General features: G+C 46.3%; 1 protein-coding gene across 6 annotated transcripts in view; it reads left to right on the forward strand.

The window, feature by feature from the left end:
• CHFR (checkpoint with forkhead and ring finger domains) overlaps positions 1 to 20,702 on the forward strand; it is a 347,673-nt gene that overhangs the window by 188,057 nt on the left and 138,914 nt on the right. For all 6 annotated transcript variants that reach the window (XR_014970933.1, XR_014970934.1, XM_085636275.1 and 3 more), the window contains one exon: positions 15,539 to 15,751. Coding sequence is in view for 4 of the 6 variants with exons in the window: in XM_085636275.1 (XP_085492401.1) it covers positions 15,539 to 15,751 (213 nt within the window). In the remaining 2 variants the exon portion in view is untranslated. The remainder of the gene's footprint in view (positions 1 to 15,538; positions 15,752 to 20,702) is intronic.

Genomic DNA, 20,702 nt, shown 5'->3' on the forward strand with positions numbered 1-20,702 from the left:
GAGTGTTTTCAGAACTGAAAACCCAGTTAAGACAATTGTGAAACCAGGACATAAGATGGAAAGGCAGCATGTTACCATCTTCCAGTTAATGTCTATCTGAAGACTTTTTCTACAGTGATGATGGAAAAGAGGAGTGGATGGATGGTGACACTGCTGGGCTTAATGGTTCACATTATTTCCACCTTCTGGCATAACAGAGAAGGTAATGCCTTGGACTGATTTTTTTTTTTCCAGTGATCAAACACATTGACCCGTTACTACACTAGATGGGAAATGGAGGGGAAAGTTTGAGGTATTAGGGAAGTGCTTTCCTTTTTCAGCAGTAGGTTAGAAGTCAGAAAATTTCATGGTAGGAACCATAGCTCCCTATAAATATTATTTTTTGTAGGTTGTGCATCCAGTAGTAGAGGTCTCGCTACTGGGTGAGATATTAATCTAGTGATCTATCTAATGGCTAACACATAATAGGAGAGCTATCAACTCGCGGGGCAGTATCGAGTATCCTTTTAAGACTTGAGGGGGATTGTGAACTCAGGAGCAAGTCTATCAGGTTTTGCAAACATACAATCAGTATGGATGGCGGGGACTGGACAAAGTCTCTTTCCACAGCAATGTATCATTCTAGGTGAACTGAACAGTAAAATACTATTTAGCAAGGAAAGAATCAGAATTTTAAAGGAACAGAGTCCTTTAATAACCAATGCAATGTCTTACTCCATTCATGTAGCTGTATAGTCTGCATTTTGTTTAAAAGTGTCCCCAGATCGTGTCAATCATTCACGTCAGGCCAGCAGGGTCATGTCTTTTAACCAGTCTTCCTCACGGGAACAGATGTAGGCTTCCACGTTCTTAAGATATTGAGTTTGCCACAGCTGAATTTGTAGCGAAACATCTGCTCATTTGCAAGCTTGTTCCTAGGATGTTCAGTGTCATGAAGCAGTACCATTTGTGTCTAGGTATTATCTACATATCATTGGAGTTTTTTCAAGTAGGCTGTAATTTGGTCCGAGTATCCCAGCAAGGCTCTGAGTGACTATAAGAATTGCACAATGCCACTCCATGGTGTGTGGTATCTCTAATACAAAGACCCTGAGCTGACGTTGTTTCCTAATTCTGGCAAAGGACTATCCTTGTATAGCCCAGACATGACTATATTTCAGTCTCACTTCTCTAAGGCTAATGTCACGCTATAGCAGAACTTCAATCCATTCTTCTTCAGTGTTTTCCGCTTCTTGGCCCTCCTGCTTTGCTTCTCGCAGCTCTTTCAGTTGGCTTGTTGAACAGTTCATGTAGAGCACAACTATACAGGCCTGAAACTTCCCCTTTGTATAGAGCCCAAGTTTTGTGCACTACACAGATGCCCAGCATCCTTTTCACGCAGTAAGACAGGTGGTGATATCTCCAATGTTGCAAAGTCGGTAGACCTTGTTCACACTGGAATAACTCAAATGCTTTCCTTTTGCCACCCATTATCAGATCCTGCAAAGTTGTGATCCACGATCTGCATACACTTTCCAATCAAATCTGTTCCCTCCAGTACGAAGGCCCAAGTTGTGCAGGAGGAGATCATTTGAGTGAATTATTTTAGGTTTACCAAGACTTTTGTGCAGTGAACAATGCATGCAGCATAAAAGTCTTGTAAAATATTACCGATTTGGAAATCCATAAGCATTCGGGATGTTCCCTAGTCCTCACATCCATCTGTTCTTCTGATATATGCCAGATAGGTTTGTAGGCCTCCTGTACAAAGAGGAAGATTAGTAAAGGTCCAGGTTAGGAAGTTGAAGCCCACCTCAAGTGGAGGCTCCTTGGAGTTGGGCAGTTTTCAGGTCGAGACTCATGGTGTGTCAGACGAACGATTCAACTTTATTCTGGTTGGGTGATGCAACTGTCAGAGATTGCATCCAGAAGACTATTAAGCATGGTGGTCATGACTATTTTAACTATCTTTGCAACAACAAAATGTTCAATATGGACCAGTGAGTAAAGTATGCTATCATCGTGCATAGCAGTGACAGGGTTGTGATTATCCATGTTCTAAAGGCCTGTAGTAAAGCTTATAGGTCCATTGTCGACATTTGATAAGTTAGCAGGAGCTTTGCTGCCATGAGGCTGCTTTTGCCCCTTCAATATGAGAACTGTCTAACTGCAAGTTCTCTGCTGTTCTCTGAGGTTTAGTCTGCACACAGTGTTCAAGGTCTCTCAACAATGCCCCTTGTTATTCCGTTCTGGTCAGTCCCTCACACCTAGACATAACATGCTACACACAGCTGCACTACTGGAAATAGGGTGCTTTAATATTGCAAGCGCAACCTGTTTAGAGGCACTTGGAGAGACACCTTTCCAAAGAGAAGAGCTGTGCTTGTCCTGCGTATTATCTATATACCAAAAAATTGCCAATGCTGCTAAGCTTAATAAAGCTAATTATTTAGGCTCCTCACCTATGAACAAAACTATAAGTGGGTTGGACTCACGTTGTTAGATTCAATCTTTCATTTTATTTTTGTATTCAATTATTATAAATTTCTTTGGTCATTTATTTACCAAATTTTGACGTTTCACAAAAATCATATACAATACAAATAAACAAATTTTGTACATTAAAACATCCCCCTCATACTACTCATACACACTGTAGGAGAGTAGGGTCTGCTATCCTATGGTCACCCCAAATTTTTGCTTTTTGCTTCACTGGTTTTAGACATATTGAGGCTGTGGGCCTGCCAATCAGACCCCCAGCCTGCTGTTCTCTCTACTAAATTTACACTATGCACCCTAGGTGCATAACCAATTGGAAGTGGATCACCCTGTGAGCCCCTGTACCAGTGTACACTAGGTACCCAGGGCATTGGTGTATCTAAGGCCTGCCAGGGGCTGAAGCATGTATTATGCCACCCCAGGCTTGGCCTAACAAATTTGACACAACTGGCTGATCACTCAGCTGGGGTAAGTTGGTGTAACCACCTCTTACTTAGGTGTAGTATACCTATACCTAACCTTAAATGGGACACCTGGTAACCTATAAGTCACTCCTATGGCAGGCCTTAACAATCCTGAAGGCAGAGTGCTTGGTTCCATGTGAGATGGTGCTCTGGCATGAGCTGAGCCTGTCTGCAGTGGTCGGAACCACTTCCTTCTACTGTTTACAGATATCGTCATACCATATACTCTTAAGTGCATTATGAACCTCGCGGTTAAATGCTATCTTTGGTTTGGCTTTATCAAAACATGTCGAGTAAGGTGTCATACGAATTGGAATACTAACCCCTCGCCAATTCTGGCGACGGGGTTAGCATTCCACCCTTCTAGAGGGACACGACATGTACAGTACCTGAAACCCGGGTAAAACCAGACATAGCCTCAGCTCCACAAAATGGATGCTGCCACCACAGACACAAGTCTGCCCTCCTGCTGCTGGGAGTCCTTCCAGCTTGGGAGGTGTGGACAAAGGGTTTCCTGCCAGGGTAGGTGCATGCACCATCCCAGACAGGATTTTGTGTATTGGTCAGGTAGGGCTTGAAAGAAACCAGACATGCCTGTGGCTCACAAGGAGCCTCGGTGCATATGCCAGTTCAAACCGGTCCTGGGGCACACCAGTCCCGGGCCTGGGGCGAGCTGGACAAAGGATTGGGGGTGTAACCACCCCCCTTCCTGGTCCCACCCATAGGGAGGGACCTAGCAGGTAGTCCGGCCCCTAGAATCCGTCTAAAGGTAGGAGCTGTGTCCTAAGACTTCAGACATCCTGGAATCAACTTGAAACTAAGAAGAAGACGGGAACTTCGACATTCTGCTGCACAGAAGACTGAAGGAAATCTCCCCTGTGGTCAGGGAGTGACCACCTTGCTAACGCAAGCACCATCCAGCGAAGCAACGTCTGCTTTGCCGCCGCCTCCCGCCGGAGCCCGAGCCCAAGACAAGACCTGGACCTCCAGACCTCTCACCGCCCGATCCACAGTCCCTGAAAAGAGGAGACCCGTGGAGGCAACGAGACACGTGGAGCCAGCCATCTTGAAACGACCACGACAAGCTGCAAGTGCAACAACCGAGGCTCCCTCCAAGTTGTGCTTTGGGATCTGAGAAGCCCAACCCTCGAGCAGCATCTGCACCAAAGGTGAGCCCTCCAGCATCTCCACGATCTGCGTGGGGCCCTTCTGCATTTTGCCACTCGACGCGCCTAACCGGTTGCTGGCCCGCTGGCTAGTGGCCATCTTGGCGACGAACTTCAAGAACTACACCGCTGGTCTGGTTGCTCCAGACTGGCCCTTGCTCCCCTCCAAAGGAGCAATCCCTCTGACCTTGCTGGTCAGAACCATCAGCTTATCTTGTTCTCCACAACAATTGCTTTTGCCAAGGCTTGTTTGCTTCGATCAAGTCACCGACACCGCCGACAGCGAGAGCCTGCGTGGGACAGCTCGTGAACCGACTCCTGGACGTCGTCGACCTCCAGGGACCACGTGGCTGCAGAGACAAGCTACATCTTTCTTCCTGTTTGCACCCGACATCGCTGGTACCCACCTGGTGCCACGCTGGTCACTGGCTAGTGACTGTGAACACTGTCCCCTCTGCTTACAGGTCTTCTACAACTCCGATCCACTCTTGGATCCACCGCATCCCTCCCGGCCGACCGCCTGCAGCATCTTTGTCCACAGGCTCCATTGACCCGATAGAAGAAACCCGACGCACTTCGACACCTATGCACCCGCTTCCTGTGGGTGAGGTAAAGCTGGCACTCCGGTGCCCAAGTGTAGAGTAATATCTCTAGTGTCTGTGTTTCCAATCTTAAGGTCATAGTCCATCCGGAAGATCCTTTTTGCAGTAACTTTGTAACTTTTACGCACCCATTGAAAACCTATGGGAGCACGCGTGTGACTATTTGCTCTGCACACGCACCCCGTGGACCTCCTGGTCACTAACTGAAGTTAGCTCCTTGTAGGCCCAGCGATTCTAGAGGCCCTAGGCCTTTTCCCTTTTCTGTTCGTGGTACTTATACCACTATTTTAGTATATGGTTTGAGCGGCCACCAGGGCCTATCCATATAAAGTGCATCTTCTGTGTATTCTACTGTAATCTTGTTTGACGATTTGTGCTCCTGTGCTCATAAAGAGACTAGGGGTTACTTTGAGAAATAAATACATATATATTTTGAATATATATCTGTGTTGTGTCCTTTCATTGGTATAAAAGGGGGTTGCATTTGGTAAAACAGCTGGCTTAACACGCTTCACGAGTTTAGCCTCAAAGACTGCTTAGCCTACGCTACCACTAGGGCAGCTAATCCGAAAAGGTTGACTTACAACCACACCATAAGGGTTGCTTGGCATGGTACAAGGTGATCACTTTAACTAGTGAGCATCATATACCAGGCCAACTTCTCACATTGGTGAGCAGCGGTTGGATTTGAGCTTGCTGTGTTTTACCATTGTAATCTCTTGGTTACCAATTGAAAGATCACATAGGTACCTGTAGGTACATATAAAACAAGATTAGATATACATAAGTTCTACAGAACTTAGTGTTGTAGAGCAAAGGGAGTAGCACACCCTGACTACAACTACTAGATAGGTTTAGTAGGTAAACCCAAGTGTAGGTAGATTGCAACACATCCACCCACACTTGAGAGTGACCCCCAGAGGGCACCATCCATCTTTGCTACCCTTAATCAAAATGAGCTCAGGCAGTTGGCAAATATCAGGGGCCTTAAACAGCCCAAGAATCCTACTTCTGCTGAACTCAGGGAGCTTTTACAGGCTGATGAAGATCAGAAAGCTCTCAGGAAAGCCTCCCAGTTAGGCCCCTTAGGGACAGGAACAGGAGGCCCTCCTTCTGAAGATGCTACTGAAGTACCCCTTTCCAATAGCCATCCCTTAGATGAGAATCATACTACAGAGGAGGAAAGTGGGGAGGATACAGAAAGTATTGAGGATGAAGGGAGAACTAGCCCAGTGCCAAGTGTTATACTTGGCCCAGCTAAACTAAGGCTATTGGGGACTGACAATGGGATCATCCCATTGGATCTCCCCAGTGGACTTAACCAGGGGACTGGGAGGCAAAGGAATCACTCAGGTGAATCTAATGCTTCTCATGCCTCTAGAGGCTCTCAAGGTCACTCCAGGAGAAGGATGACCACCCCTCAGAGGAGGGAACATGAGGTCAGAATGCAGGAAGCCCAGCTGAGAATCAGGAAGCAGGAGCTAGAGGTAGCCCTGATGGAAGAGAAACTGAACAAGGCTAGGCAACCTAGAGAGAGTGGGTCTATACCCACTGGTGGCAGCATTGTCCCTAAGGACAAAGATAGGGTCTTTGATAATAGGAACCTGTCTAAGGTTGTGCCCCCCTACAAAAGTGGGGATGACATCCACAAATGGATGACTGCTCTTGAGAGAGCCTGCAAAGTGCAGCAGGTTCCTGAAGACCAGTGGGCAGCAATCCTCTGGCTCTCCTTTGAAGGAAGAGGCAGAGACAGACTCCTCACTGTTAGGGAGGAGGATGTCAGAAACTACAGAGCCCTGAAGAGTGTCCTAGTTGATGGGTTAGGCTTAACCACTGAACAGTACAGGTTAATGTTCAGAGACACCCAGAAGACACAGACTCAGGACTGGTCTGAATACATTGAATGTGCCACTAAGGCTTTGGAGGGTTGGTTGCTGGGAAGTAAGGTATCTGATTATACAGGATTGTACAATTTGATGATGAGAGAACAGATTTTAAATAACTGTCAAAACCAGCAACTGCATCAACACTTGGTTGACTCTGATCTGACCTCTCCCCAAGAAGTGGGAAAGAAGGCAGACAAATGGGTCAGAACCAGGGTTAAGCAAAAGAACCAGAACCAGGGCCAAGGGGGTGATCAGAAGAAAACAGACCAAAAGGGTGGAGATCAGAAATCTAAAGACCAGAAGTCTTCAACAGGGCCCCAAACTACTGCTAAGGAGGGTGGGTCCCAACAACAATCCAAGGGAAAGAAGAAAGAAGGTCAAAAGAAACCCTGGTGCAATCATTGCAAGAATACAACTCACTGGACTAGTGATTGTAAGAAGGGTGGAGCCCCCAACACTGTTGCCCCTAAGGCACCTGCTCCCAATACTACTGTTAGCAGTGTTGGTCCCCAGACAAAGGGTGTAGTGGGAATCACTATGGGAACTGAAGGAGATTCTGACTTAGACAGAACCCTGACACAGGCAGTCTTGATCTGTGATGGGGACATTGATTTGTCCCTGTCTGTGAGCCCCAGTAACCTGGGCAAGTACAGACAGACTCCTTTAATTAATGAAAAAGTGGCTCAAGCCTACAGGGACACATGTGCCAGTGTCACTATGGTGACACCAGGCTTTGTGGACCCTGCACAGTACATACCAGGTGAGAATTACCTGGTGACCAATGCCAGCAATGCCACTACTTCACATAGTGTGGCAGTTGTTAACTTCTCATGGGGAGGGGTAACTGGCCTCAAAAGGGTTGTGGTTAGTGCAGACCTCCCAGTAGAATGTTTGTTGGGCAATGACCTAGAGAGTTCTCTATGGTCAGAAGTGGAGTACAGGACTCATGCAGAGATGTTAGGTATATCATCACATGTCCTTGCTGTGACCAGGTCACAGGCCAAAAAGTGCCTCACTGAACCTCAGGTCTTGGATCCTGGAACAAAGGACCAAGCACCTACCAAGAAGAAGAACAGGAGGGTCAAGGCTGTGCCTTCCCCCCTGCCTCAGAGTGATGATCAGCCTTCCCAGGAAGCTGATCTAGAGGACCCTGAAGGAACTGTCCCTGAAGAGCTTGAACCTGATCAGGTTGAGTTTCTGGGGACAGGGGGACCTTCAAGGGCTGACTTGAGGCAGGCTCAGTTATCCTGTCCCTCTCTTGAACCCCTCAGACAGCTGGCTGCTGCTGAGGCTGCTGGGAATGCTCAAGGTACCCATAAAGTGTATTGGGATGAAGGGCTCCTTTATTCAGAGGCTAGAGACCCCAAGCCTGGTGCTACCAGGAGGTTGGTTATACCTCTGCAATTTAGGGGCTTCCTTCTTACCTTGGCCCATGATATTCCTTTAGCAGGACACTTAGGCCAGAACAAGACTTGGGACAGGCTTGTCCCTCACTTTCACTGGCCTCACGTGAATGAAGATACAAAGGAGTTTTGTCGCTCCTGTGTGACCTGCCAAGCCAGTGGCAAATCAGGTGGCACAACAAAGGCCCCCCTAATACCACTACCTGTGGTGGGGGTCCCCTTTGAAAGAGTGGGAATAGACATAGTGGGTCCCATGGATCCTCCCACTGCATCTGGGCACAGATTTATACTGGTGGTAGTGGATCATGCCACCAGGTATCCAGAGGCAATTCCCCTTAGGACCACTACAGCACCTGTTGTGGCCAGGGCCCTGCTGGGAGTATTCTCCAGAGTGGGGTTTCCTAAGGAGGTAGTTTCTGACAGAGGTACCAACTTAATGTCAGGATACTTGACAGCTATGTGGAAGGAATGTGGTGTCAACTACAAGTTCACCACCCCTTATCACCCACAATGCAATGGGCTTGTTGAGAGATTCAACAAGACCTAAAGAGTATGATCAAAGGATTACCTGAAAAGCTCAGGCGAAGATGGGACATCCTTCTACCCTGCCTTCTGTTTGCTTACAGAGAGGTCCCACAAAAAGGAGTTGGCTACAGCCCCTTTGAATTGTTGTTTGGGCACCCTGTAAGAGGCCCACTGTGTTTGGTGAAGGAAGGATGGCAGTTACCTCTCAAAAAGCCTAAGCAAGACATAGTGGACTATGTACTTGGTCTCCGCTCCAGGATGGCTGAGTATATGGAGAAGGCGTCCAAAAACCTTGAGGCAAGCCAGGCCTTACAGAAAGCTTGGCATGACCAAAAGGCTGTCTTGGTTGAGTTTCAGCCAGGACAGAAGGTATGGGTGTTGGAGCCAGTGGCCCCAGCAGCACTCCAAGACAAATGGTCTGGACCCCATACAATCCTGGAAAAGAAGGGAGAGGTCACCTACTTGGTGGACCTAGGAACTCCCAGGAGTCCCCACAGGGTACTCCATGTTAACAGGTTAAAAGCATATGTTGACAGGGCAGACATGGGCTTGCTCATGGGTACAGGTGAGGGACAGGAGGAAGAGAGTGACCCTCTCCCAGACCTGTTGTCTCAGAACCCTGAAGATGGCTCAGTTGAAGGAGTGACCCTTGGAGGCAACCTCACTGCCCATCAGCAGACTGAATGTAGACAAGTTCTACAATCATTTCAACATCTGTTTTCCCTAATACCTAGCCAAACTGACTGGTGTACCCATGTGGTGGACACTGGTGACAGTCTGCCTGTAAAGAACAAGCTCTACAGACAACCTGACCACGTCAGGGACTGTATAAAGGCTGAGGTACATAAAATGCTGGAATTAGGTGTCATTGAACCCTCAGAGAGCCCCTGGGCTAGCCCAGTGGTTCTGGTCCCCAAACCTCACACCAAAGATGGCAAGAGAGAGATGAGGTTCTGTGTGGACTACAGGGGTCTCAATGCTGTCACCAGGACAGATGCACACCCTATTCCAAGGGCAGATGAGCTCATAGACAAACTAGCTTCTGCTAAGTTTTTGAGCACATTTGACTTGACAGCTGGCTATTGGCAAATCAGATTAGCTGAGGAGTCTAAGGCCAAAACAGCATTCTCAACCCCAGGTGGGCACTACCAGTTTGTGGTGATGCCCTTTGGTCTGAAGAATGCACCTGCCACCTTCCAAAGGTTGGTGAATCAAGTCCTTACTGGGTTGGATGACTTTTGTGCAGCATATCTTGATGACATTGCTGTCTTTAGCTCCACCTGGGAGGATCACCTGATCCACCTGAAGAAGGCTCTTGAGGCTCTGCAAAGGGCAGGCCTCACTATCAAGGCTACTAAGTGCCAGATAGGGCAGAGTAAGGTTGTGTATTTGGGCCACCTTGTAGGTGGAGGCCAAGTTCAACCACTGGAGAGTAAGATACAATCCATCAAGGACTGGTCTCCTCCAACCACCCAGACTCAAGTTCGAGCTTTCTTGGGCTTGACTGGGTACTACAGGAAGTTTGTTAAGAACTATGGGTCCATTGTGACTCCTCTTAATGATCTGACATCCAAGAAGATGCCCAAAAAGGTTCAGTGGACAGTAAGCTGTCAAAAGGCATTTGATGACCTGAAGGAGGCCATGTGCTCTGCACCTATCCTGAAAAGTCCTGACTACTCCAAAGAGTTTATTGTCCAAACAGATGCTTCTGAGTTGGGTGTGGGAGCTGTGCTCTCACAACTTAATGTAGATGGTCAAGACCAACCCATTGCTTTTATTAGCAGAAGGTTGACCCCCAGAGAGAAGAATTGGTCAGCTATTGAGAGGGAGGCCTTTGCTGTGGTGTGGGCCCTGAAGAAGCTGAGGCCATACTTGTTTGGCACTCACTTCAAGATTCAGACCGACCATAAGCCCCTCTTGTGGCTAAATCAGATGAAGGGTGAAAACCCCAAACTGCTTAGGTGGTCCATTTCCCTACAGGGGATGGACTTTACAGTGGAGCACCGGCCAGGTACTGACCATGGGAATGCAGATGGTCTCTCCAGGTACTTCCACTTAGGTCATGAAGACGAGACTGGTTAAGGCTAGTTTAATGTCCCTGCGTTTGGGGGGGGGGTTGTGTAGGAGAGTAGGGTCTGCTATCCTATGGTCACCCCAAATTTTTGCTTTTTGCTTCACTGGTTTTAGACATATTGAGGCTGTGGGCCTGCCAATCAGACCCCCAGCCTGCTGTTCTCTCTACTAAATTTACACTATGCACCCTAGGTGCATAACCAATTGGAAGTGGATCACCCTGTGAGCCCCTGTACCAGTGTACACTAGGTACCCAGGGCATTGGTGTATCTAAGGCCTGCCAGGGGCTGAAGCATGTATTATGCCACCCCAGGCTTGGCCTAACAAATTTGACACAACTGGCTGATCACTCAGCTGGGGTAAGTTGGTGTAACCACCTCTTACTTAGGTGTAGTATACCTATACCTAACCTTAAATGGGACACCTGGTAACCTATAAATCACTCCTATGGCAGGCCTTAACAATCCTGAAAGCAGAGTGCTTGGTTCCATGTGAGATGGTGCTCTGGCATGAGCTGAGCCTGTCTGCAGTGGTCGGAACCACTTCCTTCTACTGTTTCCAGATATCGTCATACCATATACTCTTAAGTGCATTATGAACCTCGCGGTTAAATGCTATCTTTGGTTTGGCTTTATCAAAACATGTCGAGTAAGGTGTCATACGAATTGGAATACTAACCCCTCGCCAATTCTGGCGACGGGGTTAGCATTCCACCCTTCTAGAGGGACACGACATGTACAGTACCTGAAACCCGGGTAAAACCAGACATAGCCTCAGCTCCACAAAATGGATGCTGCCACCACAGACACAAGTCTGCCCTCCTGCTGCTGGGAGTCCTTCCAGCTTGGGAGGTGTGGACAAAGGGTTTCCTGCCAGGGGAGGTGCATGCACCACCCCAGACAGGATTTTGTGTATTGGTCAGGTAGGGCTTGAAAGAAACCAGACATGCCTGTGGCTCACAAGGAGCCTCGGTGCATATGCCAGTTCAAACCGGTCCTGGGGCACACCAGTCCCGGGCCTGGGGCGAGCTGGACAAAGGATTGGGGGTGTAACCACCCTCCTTCCTGGTCCCACCCATAGGGAGGGACCTAGCAGGTAGTCCGGCCCCTAGAATCCGTCTAAAGGTAGGAGCTGTGTCCTAAGACTTCAGACATCCTGGAATCAACTTGAAACTAAGAAGAAGACGGGAACTTCGACATTCTGCTGCACAGAAGACTGAAGGAAATCTCCCCTGTGGTCAGGGAGTGACCACCTTGCTAACGCAAGCACCATCCAGCGAATCAACGTCTGCTTTGCCGCCGCCTCCCGCCGGAGCCCGAGCCCAGAGACTGACAAGACCTGGACCTCCAGACCTCTCACCGCCCGATCCACAGTCCCTGAAAAGAGGAGACCCGTGGAGGCAACGAGACACGTGGAGCCAGCCATCTTGAAACGACCACGACAAGCTGCAAGTGCAACAACCGAGGCTCCCTCCAAGTTGTGCTTTGGGATCTGAGAAGCCCAACCCTCGAGCAGCATCTGCACCAAAGGTGAGCCCTCCAGCATCTCCACGATCTGCGTGGGGCCCTTCTGCATTTTGCCACTCGGCGCGCCTAACCGGTTGCTGGCCCGCTGGCTAGTGGCCATCTTGGCGACGAACTTCAAGAACTACACCGTTGGTCTGGTTGCTCCAGACTGGCCCTTGCTCCCCTCCAAAGGAGCAATCCCTCTGACCTTGCTGGTCAGAACCATCAGCTTATCTTGTTCTCCACAACAATTGCTTTTGCCAAGGCTTGTTTGCTTTGATCAAGTCGCCGACACCGCCGACAGCGAGAGCCTGCGTGGGACAGCTCGTGAACCGACTCCTGGATGTCGTCGACCTCCAGGGACCACGTGGCTGCAGAGACAAGCTACACCTTTCTTCCTGTTTGCACCCGACATCGCCTGGTACCCACCTGGTGCCACGCTGGTCACTGGCTAGTGACTGTGAACACTGTCCCCTCTGCTTACAGGTCTTCTACAACTCCGATCCACTCTTGGATCCACCGCATCCCTTCCGGACCGACCGCCTGCAGCATCTTTGTCCACAGGCTCCATTGACCCGATAGAAGAAACCCGACGCACTTCGACACCTATGCACCCGCTTCCTGTGGGTGAGGTAAAGCTGGCACTCCGGTGCCCAAGTGTAGAGTAATATCTCTAGTGTCTGTGTTTCCAATCTTAAGGTTCATAGTCCATCAGGAAGAACCTTTTTGCAGTAACTTTGTAACTTTTACGCACCCATTGAAAACCTATGGGAGCACGCGTGTGACTATTTGCTCTGCACACGCACCCCGTGGACCTCCTGGTCACTAACTGAAGTTAGCTCCTTGTAGGCCCAGCGATTCTAGAGGCCCTAGGCCTTTTCCCTTTTCTGTTCGTGGTACTTATACCACTATTTTAGTATATGGTTTGAGCGGCCACCAGGGCCTATCCATATAAAGTGCAACTTCTGTGTATTCTACTGTAATCTTGTTTGACGATTTGTGCTCCTGTGCTCATAAAGAGACTAGGGGTTACTTTGAGAAATAAATACATATATATTTTGAATATATATCTGTGTGGTGTCCTTTCATTGGTATAAAAGGGGGTTGCATTTGGTAAAACAGCTGGCTTAACACGCTTCACGAGTTTAGCCTCAAAGACTGCTTAGCCTACGCTACCACTAGGGCAGCTAGTCCGAAAAGGTTGACTTACAACCACACCATAAGGGTTGCTTGGCATGGTACAAGGTGATCACTTTAACTAGTGAGCATCATATACCAGGCCAACTTTTCACACACACTATCACTACTATTCTCCATCAATCATTCTCATACATACCATCATACACACTGAACTTATTTTATCAACAAATACAACAATATTTTATCAAAGCAAATTTTTCACAGTGCCATAGGTCTTGTTATATACACATAAGTATATCTTTCATAAATTTGCAATTTTAATTTTTCTCTCTTCTGGCACAAAATATAGGGTCTACGCGTTTCAAACTCCTAACAATCATGGAGTTCTCATCAGGACCATCCACTGAAAATGAAAAAAGGGGGGGAGAGACCTGTGTTACTAATATTGTTTCGAACCATTAAAGAAACCACTACACGGCTCAACAGCCACCTCTCTGCTGCTTACCTCTTTCCTTATGGTAACTGAATTACCCTTTGCAGTAGGACCGCGACGCGGAACCACCTGAATGACATCAACAGAAGGGAATAACTAAACTCCATTCAACATATACTCATATCATATCATCTTTCAACGCTCAAATGGCCACTCACTGTTTTTTGAATTGTTCTCTCTCTGGCTGAAATAAAAAGGACAATGGCTTGAGAGAAGGTTTATCTTTCTTACTCTAATCTCTCTATGAATTAAAAGGCTCCAATTTCTTACCTAAAGTCGTTTTTCACTCGCGATGTAGGGAGGATAAATGAATCGGCACGCCTAGTGAAAAGGAAAACAAATTGGCGTGATTACCACGGGCCGTCTGGTTCGGGTGTTCGTGTCATACAAATGAGCTTATAAGCTCCACGAGGACGGTCGAGCCTTCCCAGTCTAAGTCAAAAACCCGGTCTTATTACCTTAGTTCGTGTCGTGGCACACTTTGGCAGGCTTAGCTCGCAAACCGTATGTGGCGGCCATTCTTAACCCGATGTATTTAACCGGTCACGCTGTATCCGGCTTCTGGGGGTTTGCAAATTAAAATTGCAAATTTATGAAAGATATACTTATGTGTATATAAAAAGACCTATGGCACTGTGAAAAATTTGCTTTGATAAAATATTGTTGTATTTGTTGATAAAATAAGTTCAGTGTGTATGATGGTATGTATGAGAATGATTGATGGAGAATAGTAGTGATAGTGTGTATGAGTAGTATGAGGGGGATGTTTTAATGTATAAAATTTGTTTATTTGTATTGTATATGATTTTTGTGAAACGTCAAAATTTGGTAAATAAATGACCAAAGAAATTTATAATAATTGAATACAAAAATAAAATGAAAGATTGAATCTAACAACGTGAGTCCAACCCACTTATAGTTTTGTTCATAGGTGAGGAGCCTAAATAATTAGCTTTATTAAGCTTAGCAGCATTGGCAATTTTTTGGTATATAGATAAGGCAGTGGTTTGGCCTTGCTGCTTGGGAACCCATACCCGGTCGTGTCCTGCGTATTAAGCAGGATATCCAGAAATGTGGGCTTTTAAGGTATCCCAATGAGCATTTAACCCCCAGGGCTGCTGGTGTCACTCCGATGAACATGGAGAGAACCCCGCACTTATCCCAGTTCATTTATTATCCAGAGAAGAGTGAGAAATGAGAGATCTTCAAAGGAGAAGGTCTCGAGTGATCGGAGTTAAATAAAGTTTTCAGGATGTGATACTCATATAGCATAAACATTTGATGTCCAGCTATGATGTCAATGCCCCTAATATTTTGATATTGTTGCATAGCGTCCTGTAATGATTTTAACACCAAGATGAAAAGGAAAGAGGATACTGACGAATCATGCCTACTGACTTCCCTTTTTAACTCTGAACGCGTCTGATAGTCAACTTGAACTAGTGGGGAATCATAGAGTCACCTGATCTTGATGTAATTTGGCCTTATGCCGGTCCTTTATAATGTCCTGAGAAATATGCTCATTCTACCTGGTAAAAATGCCTACGTCATTGTCTAGGGAAAGCATTGATTGTTAATTGTCATCATTGCACACTTGTCAATGGAGTATTTTAATGTGGTGGTCATGCTGCAGATCTTATGCGGTACCCGTTGCACAGTGTAATTTCTACATTTTCCATTCCCACAAGCCCAGCTCATCTATACCTATGTCCGTGCGACTGAGAGTGTTTCAAATATAGTAGTTCTAAAGTAATATGACAGTGCTGCATGAATGATGTCTGCAATGCCGGTTTTGTTTCGTAGATGACACAGAAGAAAGCATAAGTCTTTTGACCAAAGATACCTCAACTCAAGATGCAGTCAGTGACGAGAGCCAAGCTCTGCCTTCTCTGCCCCGCCCTCAGCATTCCTTTGAGGAGCCACAGCCCTCAACCTCTACATCGAACCTCTTTGGTCCTGCTCATGCATCAATAGGCAAACTAATATCTGCTGGGAAGCCCTGCTCTGCAGCACCAGGTAATTGTTTTGGTCATGATTTTGATCTGCAAACACCTTTATTAATAATAATTTTCTTATTATTGCATTTAGATGTTACTAATACTCAAATACTTGGTATTCAGTTTATCAACATCATTTTTTTTTAATTTAGAGACAGTCTTGCCGGATTTTAGGTTCATGCCTTGCAGATCATCACAGATGTCTTTGGCAATTGTTTAATACAGTTAGCTGTGAAATGGACACGTTTCAAGGGAAGGATGTCTGATTTAAACTCAAACATTGAGTAGAAATACATGCTGATAATGAGACAATGGAGGTGTGAGTGAACATTTTAAACTGGCATGGGCTGTGTGTATTCTGTATATTTTGTAGTGCATTTAGGAAATAGGTGAGAATTTCACAAAAAGGAAACGGTGAAGAAAAGCCATGAATGGACTTAGTACACAATCCCTTTAATACATTGAAAATGTTTCTGTGTGTGTCTAAGCTTTAAGGCACTGCTTTCAGCAGAAGGTGCATTGATGAAAGACGGGTTCATTGGCATACTCCTGTAGTATGCACACTATTATAGTTTTTTAATTTAAAACTTTTTATTAAGTTATTATGAAAGATTAGTAATAATATGTATAAAAAAAAGACATAAGGGCAGTACAGTGCAATGCACTATCACACAATCAAGGTGAAGATGATTGTATTAATATTGGTAACGTTGTTTTGTTGTCCGGGTTTGAATGAAGGTAGGAATACAGCAGATACTTACAACTGCAAAATGTCATTACAAATTGTTTCTAGAAGCTTAGATTAAAGAAGCCTTAGTTAATGTATAGATGGGATATATAGCTTTCCTACAAATTGTATAGGTATGTGGTGTGGTCATGAGAGTGTTAGTGCCCCGCCTATGACACTCTGTAGGGAAGAACAGACAAGTGAAATACTTTCCTGGGAGAGCTAGGAGATAGCAGTGGGAAAGAATAATAGATTACAAAGTCGAATTAGGGCACCGTATAAGTACTAGATTGGGCATTGTGCTTATGAAATTTGTCTACATATGAACAAGGAGGAAATTACAGCTTTATATTAATAGATTTAGTGGATTATGGGGGATCAGGCACGTGTAAATGCTAATTGAGGGTATTCCATATGTAATATGAGTCTTATCTGGTACTTATGAAAGTAAGTTTTGGGCTGCCCGAATGTAAGTAACCCATGCCACGAAGTATGGCAGACATGTTATCAGAGGATTTCTGACAAAATGAGTTTCTTGACAATCGTAAATAATTGGTCAATGAGTCTCAAATCTGGAGTGTAGAGTAGTGATGATTCCCACAGCAACTGTCAGAACTTCCAAGTTTGATCTATTTTTTTCAACGTACATCACAATATTTTCCCAAATTAGTATCATTAGTTTACAACTAAAGAATATATGTTTAAAATTGCCTAATACCTCTTTGCCGGTCCAACATTTTCCAGACTCTGTAAAATCCCAGTTTAGCGATTTTGGCTGAGGTCCAAAAGGCCTGATGTAAAGAAAAGAGTTTACATTGACTTACAGATGGGATGGTTTTATCTTTGGTCTGTATTTTTGCAAACAGCAGATAAGGTTTTTTCTGGGAGGGGGTTTCTCTTTATATTTTTTAGTTCAGATTCTTACTTGAGCTGAACTGGTGTGAGGGTGATGTGTGAATACTCAGTTTTAGTAAAACTAGCATCCTAATCTTGATTTTTTTCGCTTTGATATTTAAGGAAGTAAAGTCAAAGTTTGGGAAAGTGTATATAGCCTGCAGCTCCGCAAATCAGAGCGGTCTGTTTTCTACCATTAGGTATTTTATTAGCGATGCCCCTTGGTTGATCATGTTGACTAAATGCTGGGGATGTTGCCATTTTATTTTTTTATAATGACAGAGGGACATTAAGTTTGATATATGTATTTTATTAGGGAGTTTTTTTTATCCACTAGAAGAAGAAACTTGGCTGTATTGAGTATGACATGTTTAGGAACTAAAAACGGACACAAGTAGTATTTTTCACTATTGTCTATATGTAGCTAAGTGTAAATTGTAGTTTGTACTGATTGTAGTTTGTACTCCCAGTGATCACCAGCTTTAGCTTGTGGCAGACATAAGCATAAATCGGCCTGAACTATCATGCGTGAAACATACTCTAATTCAGTGTAGATGTTTTATTGTTTCTGTAGGAAGGTGGAATCTGACTGCATGGTTATCTCCACTTTTTCCTGGTGTTTTGCTGGTTTTCGACTTAGACTGGGGTCCTGATTAGCAGTATTCCATTCAGACTATCTGCTTTCTCCCTAAATTGGTTGTTCGTGTACTTTAGGTACACTCCATATTGGATTCTGGGTTACCCTTATAAGTCCCTAGTATATGGTATACTATGTACCCAGGGCATAGGTACCCCAGAGGCATCTCAGGGGCTGCAGCATGTATTATGCCACCCCTGGGAGACCATTCAAAATGACACCACAGGTCTGCTACAGCAGCCTGGGTAAGGTGGTGCATGCACCCCTTACTTAGATATAGGTTCACTATAGCTATCCTTCTCGCTGCACATATAAACCTATCAGTCACCCCTATGGCAAACCTTATCAATCCTGAAGGCAGGGTGCTGGGTTTTATGTGGGAGGGTGTCCATGCATGAGCAGAGCCCCTCTGCAGCCTTCAGAACCTATATTCCGGGGTTGTTTGTGATGCAGCCAAACATATATACTTAAGTGCATTATAACCTCACAGTAAATGTTGGAAACGTCGTGTTTGGTGTCAAACACCTTGGAATCATACCTCCACACCAGTAACTGGTGTGTGAGGTATGATTCCGCACTCCTAGAGGGAGAAATATGACCGCACCGGTACACCTGGTACCAGCTTCACAGAACCCTGGCATCACAAAATGGAAACAGACACAAGTCTGCCCTCCTGCTGCTGGACGAAACTCCGGCAGGGGAAGGCTGGACAATAGGTTTCCTGTCACAGGGAGGTGTGACCACCTCCCAGACAGGCTGTAGTGTATTGGGGCTGGGTGGGTGCCCTCTGAGAGTGCTTTGATGTCTGCACTGGGGGCACATTTGGTGTCCCTGTGCATAGTCCAGCTTAAACCAGTTGCAGGAACCATTTGTTCCTGCTCTGGCGCGAAACTGGACAAAGGACATGTGTGTAGCCACCCCTCTGTCCTGACCTTCCCATAGGTGGGTCCCCAGAGTTTGTCCCACCCCTTTCTTGGGTATAAAGTAGGAACCCCTGACTACAGGACTTTAGATTTACCTGGATGAAACTCTGCTACAGAAACCAAGTACTTCGACTATCTACACTACGCTGGATGACTGAAGAATCTCCCTTGGAGTAAAGGAGTTACTCCCCTGCAAGGCAGGCACCTTAAACGCATCTGACCTGTTTGCATCTATGCAGCTCCTGAAGGACTCCGAAGATTTCTGCAACACAGGAGGTGGGTTCTCGTGGTCTCTGAGGTTGATCCGTGCTCTTAGCAATTCTGGGACTCGCATCCCTCGGGGGGACCGTGCAACCCGAACCCCTGGGCACCGTGTACATTTGCAGCAGCATATGCTTTTTGGCGACCCCTGAGGCTGTGCTTTGGGCTACTTGTAGTCCTGACCCTGAGCAGTATTTCCACTGAAGATTTCCAGCCTACACTCCACAAGTGTTCTGTGGGCTGGTATTTTGTGATTCAGCTCGAGGTCCCTTCGCGATCCCTGCTCCGTCGACCTGTGGGTCCCTGTGAAGGTAACTTTGACTTTCTGTGGGCTTTCCTGGTTGCTCCAGACGTGCCCTGACTCTCCATAGCTTGGAGAGTCCCAAGGACCTTGCTGGTCCTCACCGGATCATCTTTCCTCTGCTCGCGTGGGTTGCAGTTGCCAAGGCTTGTTGGTGTTCAATCCGGACACTGACCCCCCAGCACTCGACATCCTTCGTGGGACAGCTCACCTCCGGACTTTGGTCGTCGTCGACGTCTCCTGGTCCCTGTGGCTGCAGAGTCAAGCTTCACCTCTTCTCACCTGAAACACCCGACATTGGTAGGCATTCGTCTGTTGTGCCCCTGGTCACTGTGAAGTGACCCAGACTCTGTCCCCTCTGCTTTCAGGTTCTTCTCAGCGCCGATCCAGGCTTGGATCACACCGGACACTTCTCATCTTCCCGGCAGCAGCACTTCTTCGCACTCCATTGAATCAATGAGCGTTTCCGACACCACTTGACTCCTATGCACCCGGCTCTCCTGGGATAGGTAACACGGGTACCTCGGTTCTCTCAAGGAAGCTGACCTTAGAACCTTCAATGTTCCAAAGGGTTTGCTTGAAGTCCTCTCCTAAGGAGCTAACCACCTTCGGAGGACACTCCGGAATCTCAAACCTTTCCTACCTCAAGCGGACTTCAAGCAAGTGGTCCAAACGCTTGTTTTGCCGAGGCTTGACTATGGCAGTGCTACGCTTTGTGGCCTCCCCACATATACCCTTTTACCACTAAGGGCATCATTGAACGCGGCGGCCAGATTGGTTACGGGCACCAAGCGAAATGCCCACATCTCCCCTGTCTTAAAATCTCTAAACTGGCTGCCCCATGAAGCTAGAATTCAGCTAAAGATTGCATGCCTATCTCACCAAGCCCTCCACTTCAAACCCCCCAACTATCTAGCACAAAAGCTAGAACTATCCAGAGGGGGTAGACCGTCTAGGAGTGCTAACACTCTCCTCCTGAAACCTCAAATCTTTCGCAAAAAGAGAACATGCCAACAAGCCTTCTCCAGCTCTGCACCAAAAATCTGGAACTCTCTTCCACCTGAAATTCGTAGAATCTCCTCCAAGGTTGCTTTCAAATTGGAAGTAAAAAGATTCCTCATGAATAAGTTCTTACCTTAATAAGATGTGCGTCTGTCTGCTCTAATTGCATTGGACATACTCCAGAATTTGTTTTTAATCTTGTATATTATTATTGGGTTTTTTCCT

This window comes from Triturus cristatus, chromosome 11 (assembly GCF_964204655.1).
Source record: "Triturus cristatus chromosome 11, aTriCri1.1, whole genome shotgun sequence".
NCBI lineage: Eukaryota > Metazoa > Chordata > Amphibia > Caudata > Salamandridae > Triturus > Triturus cristatus.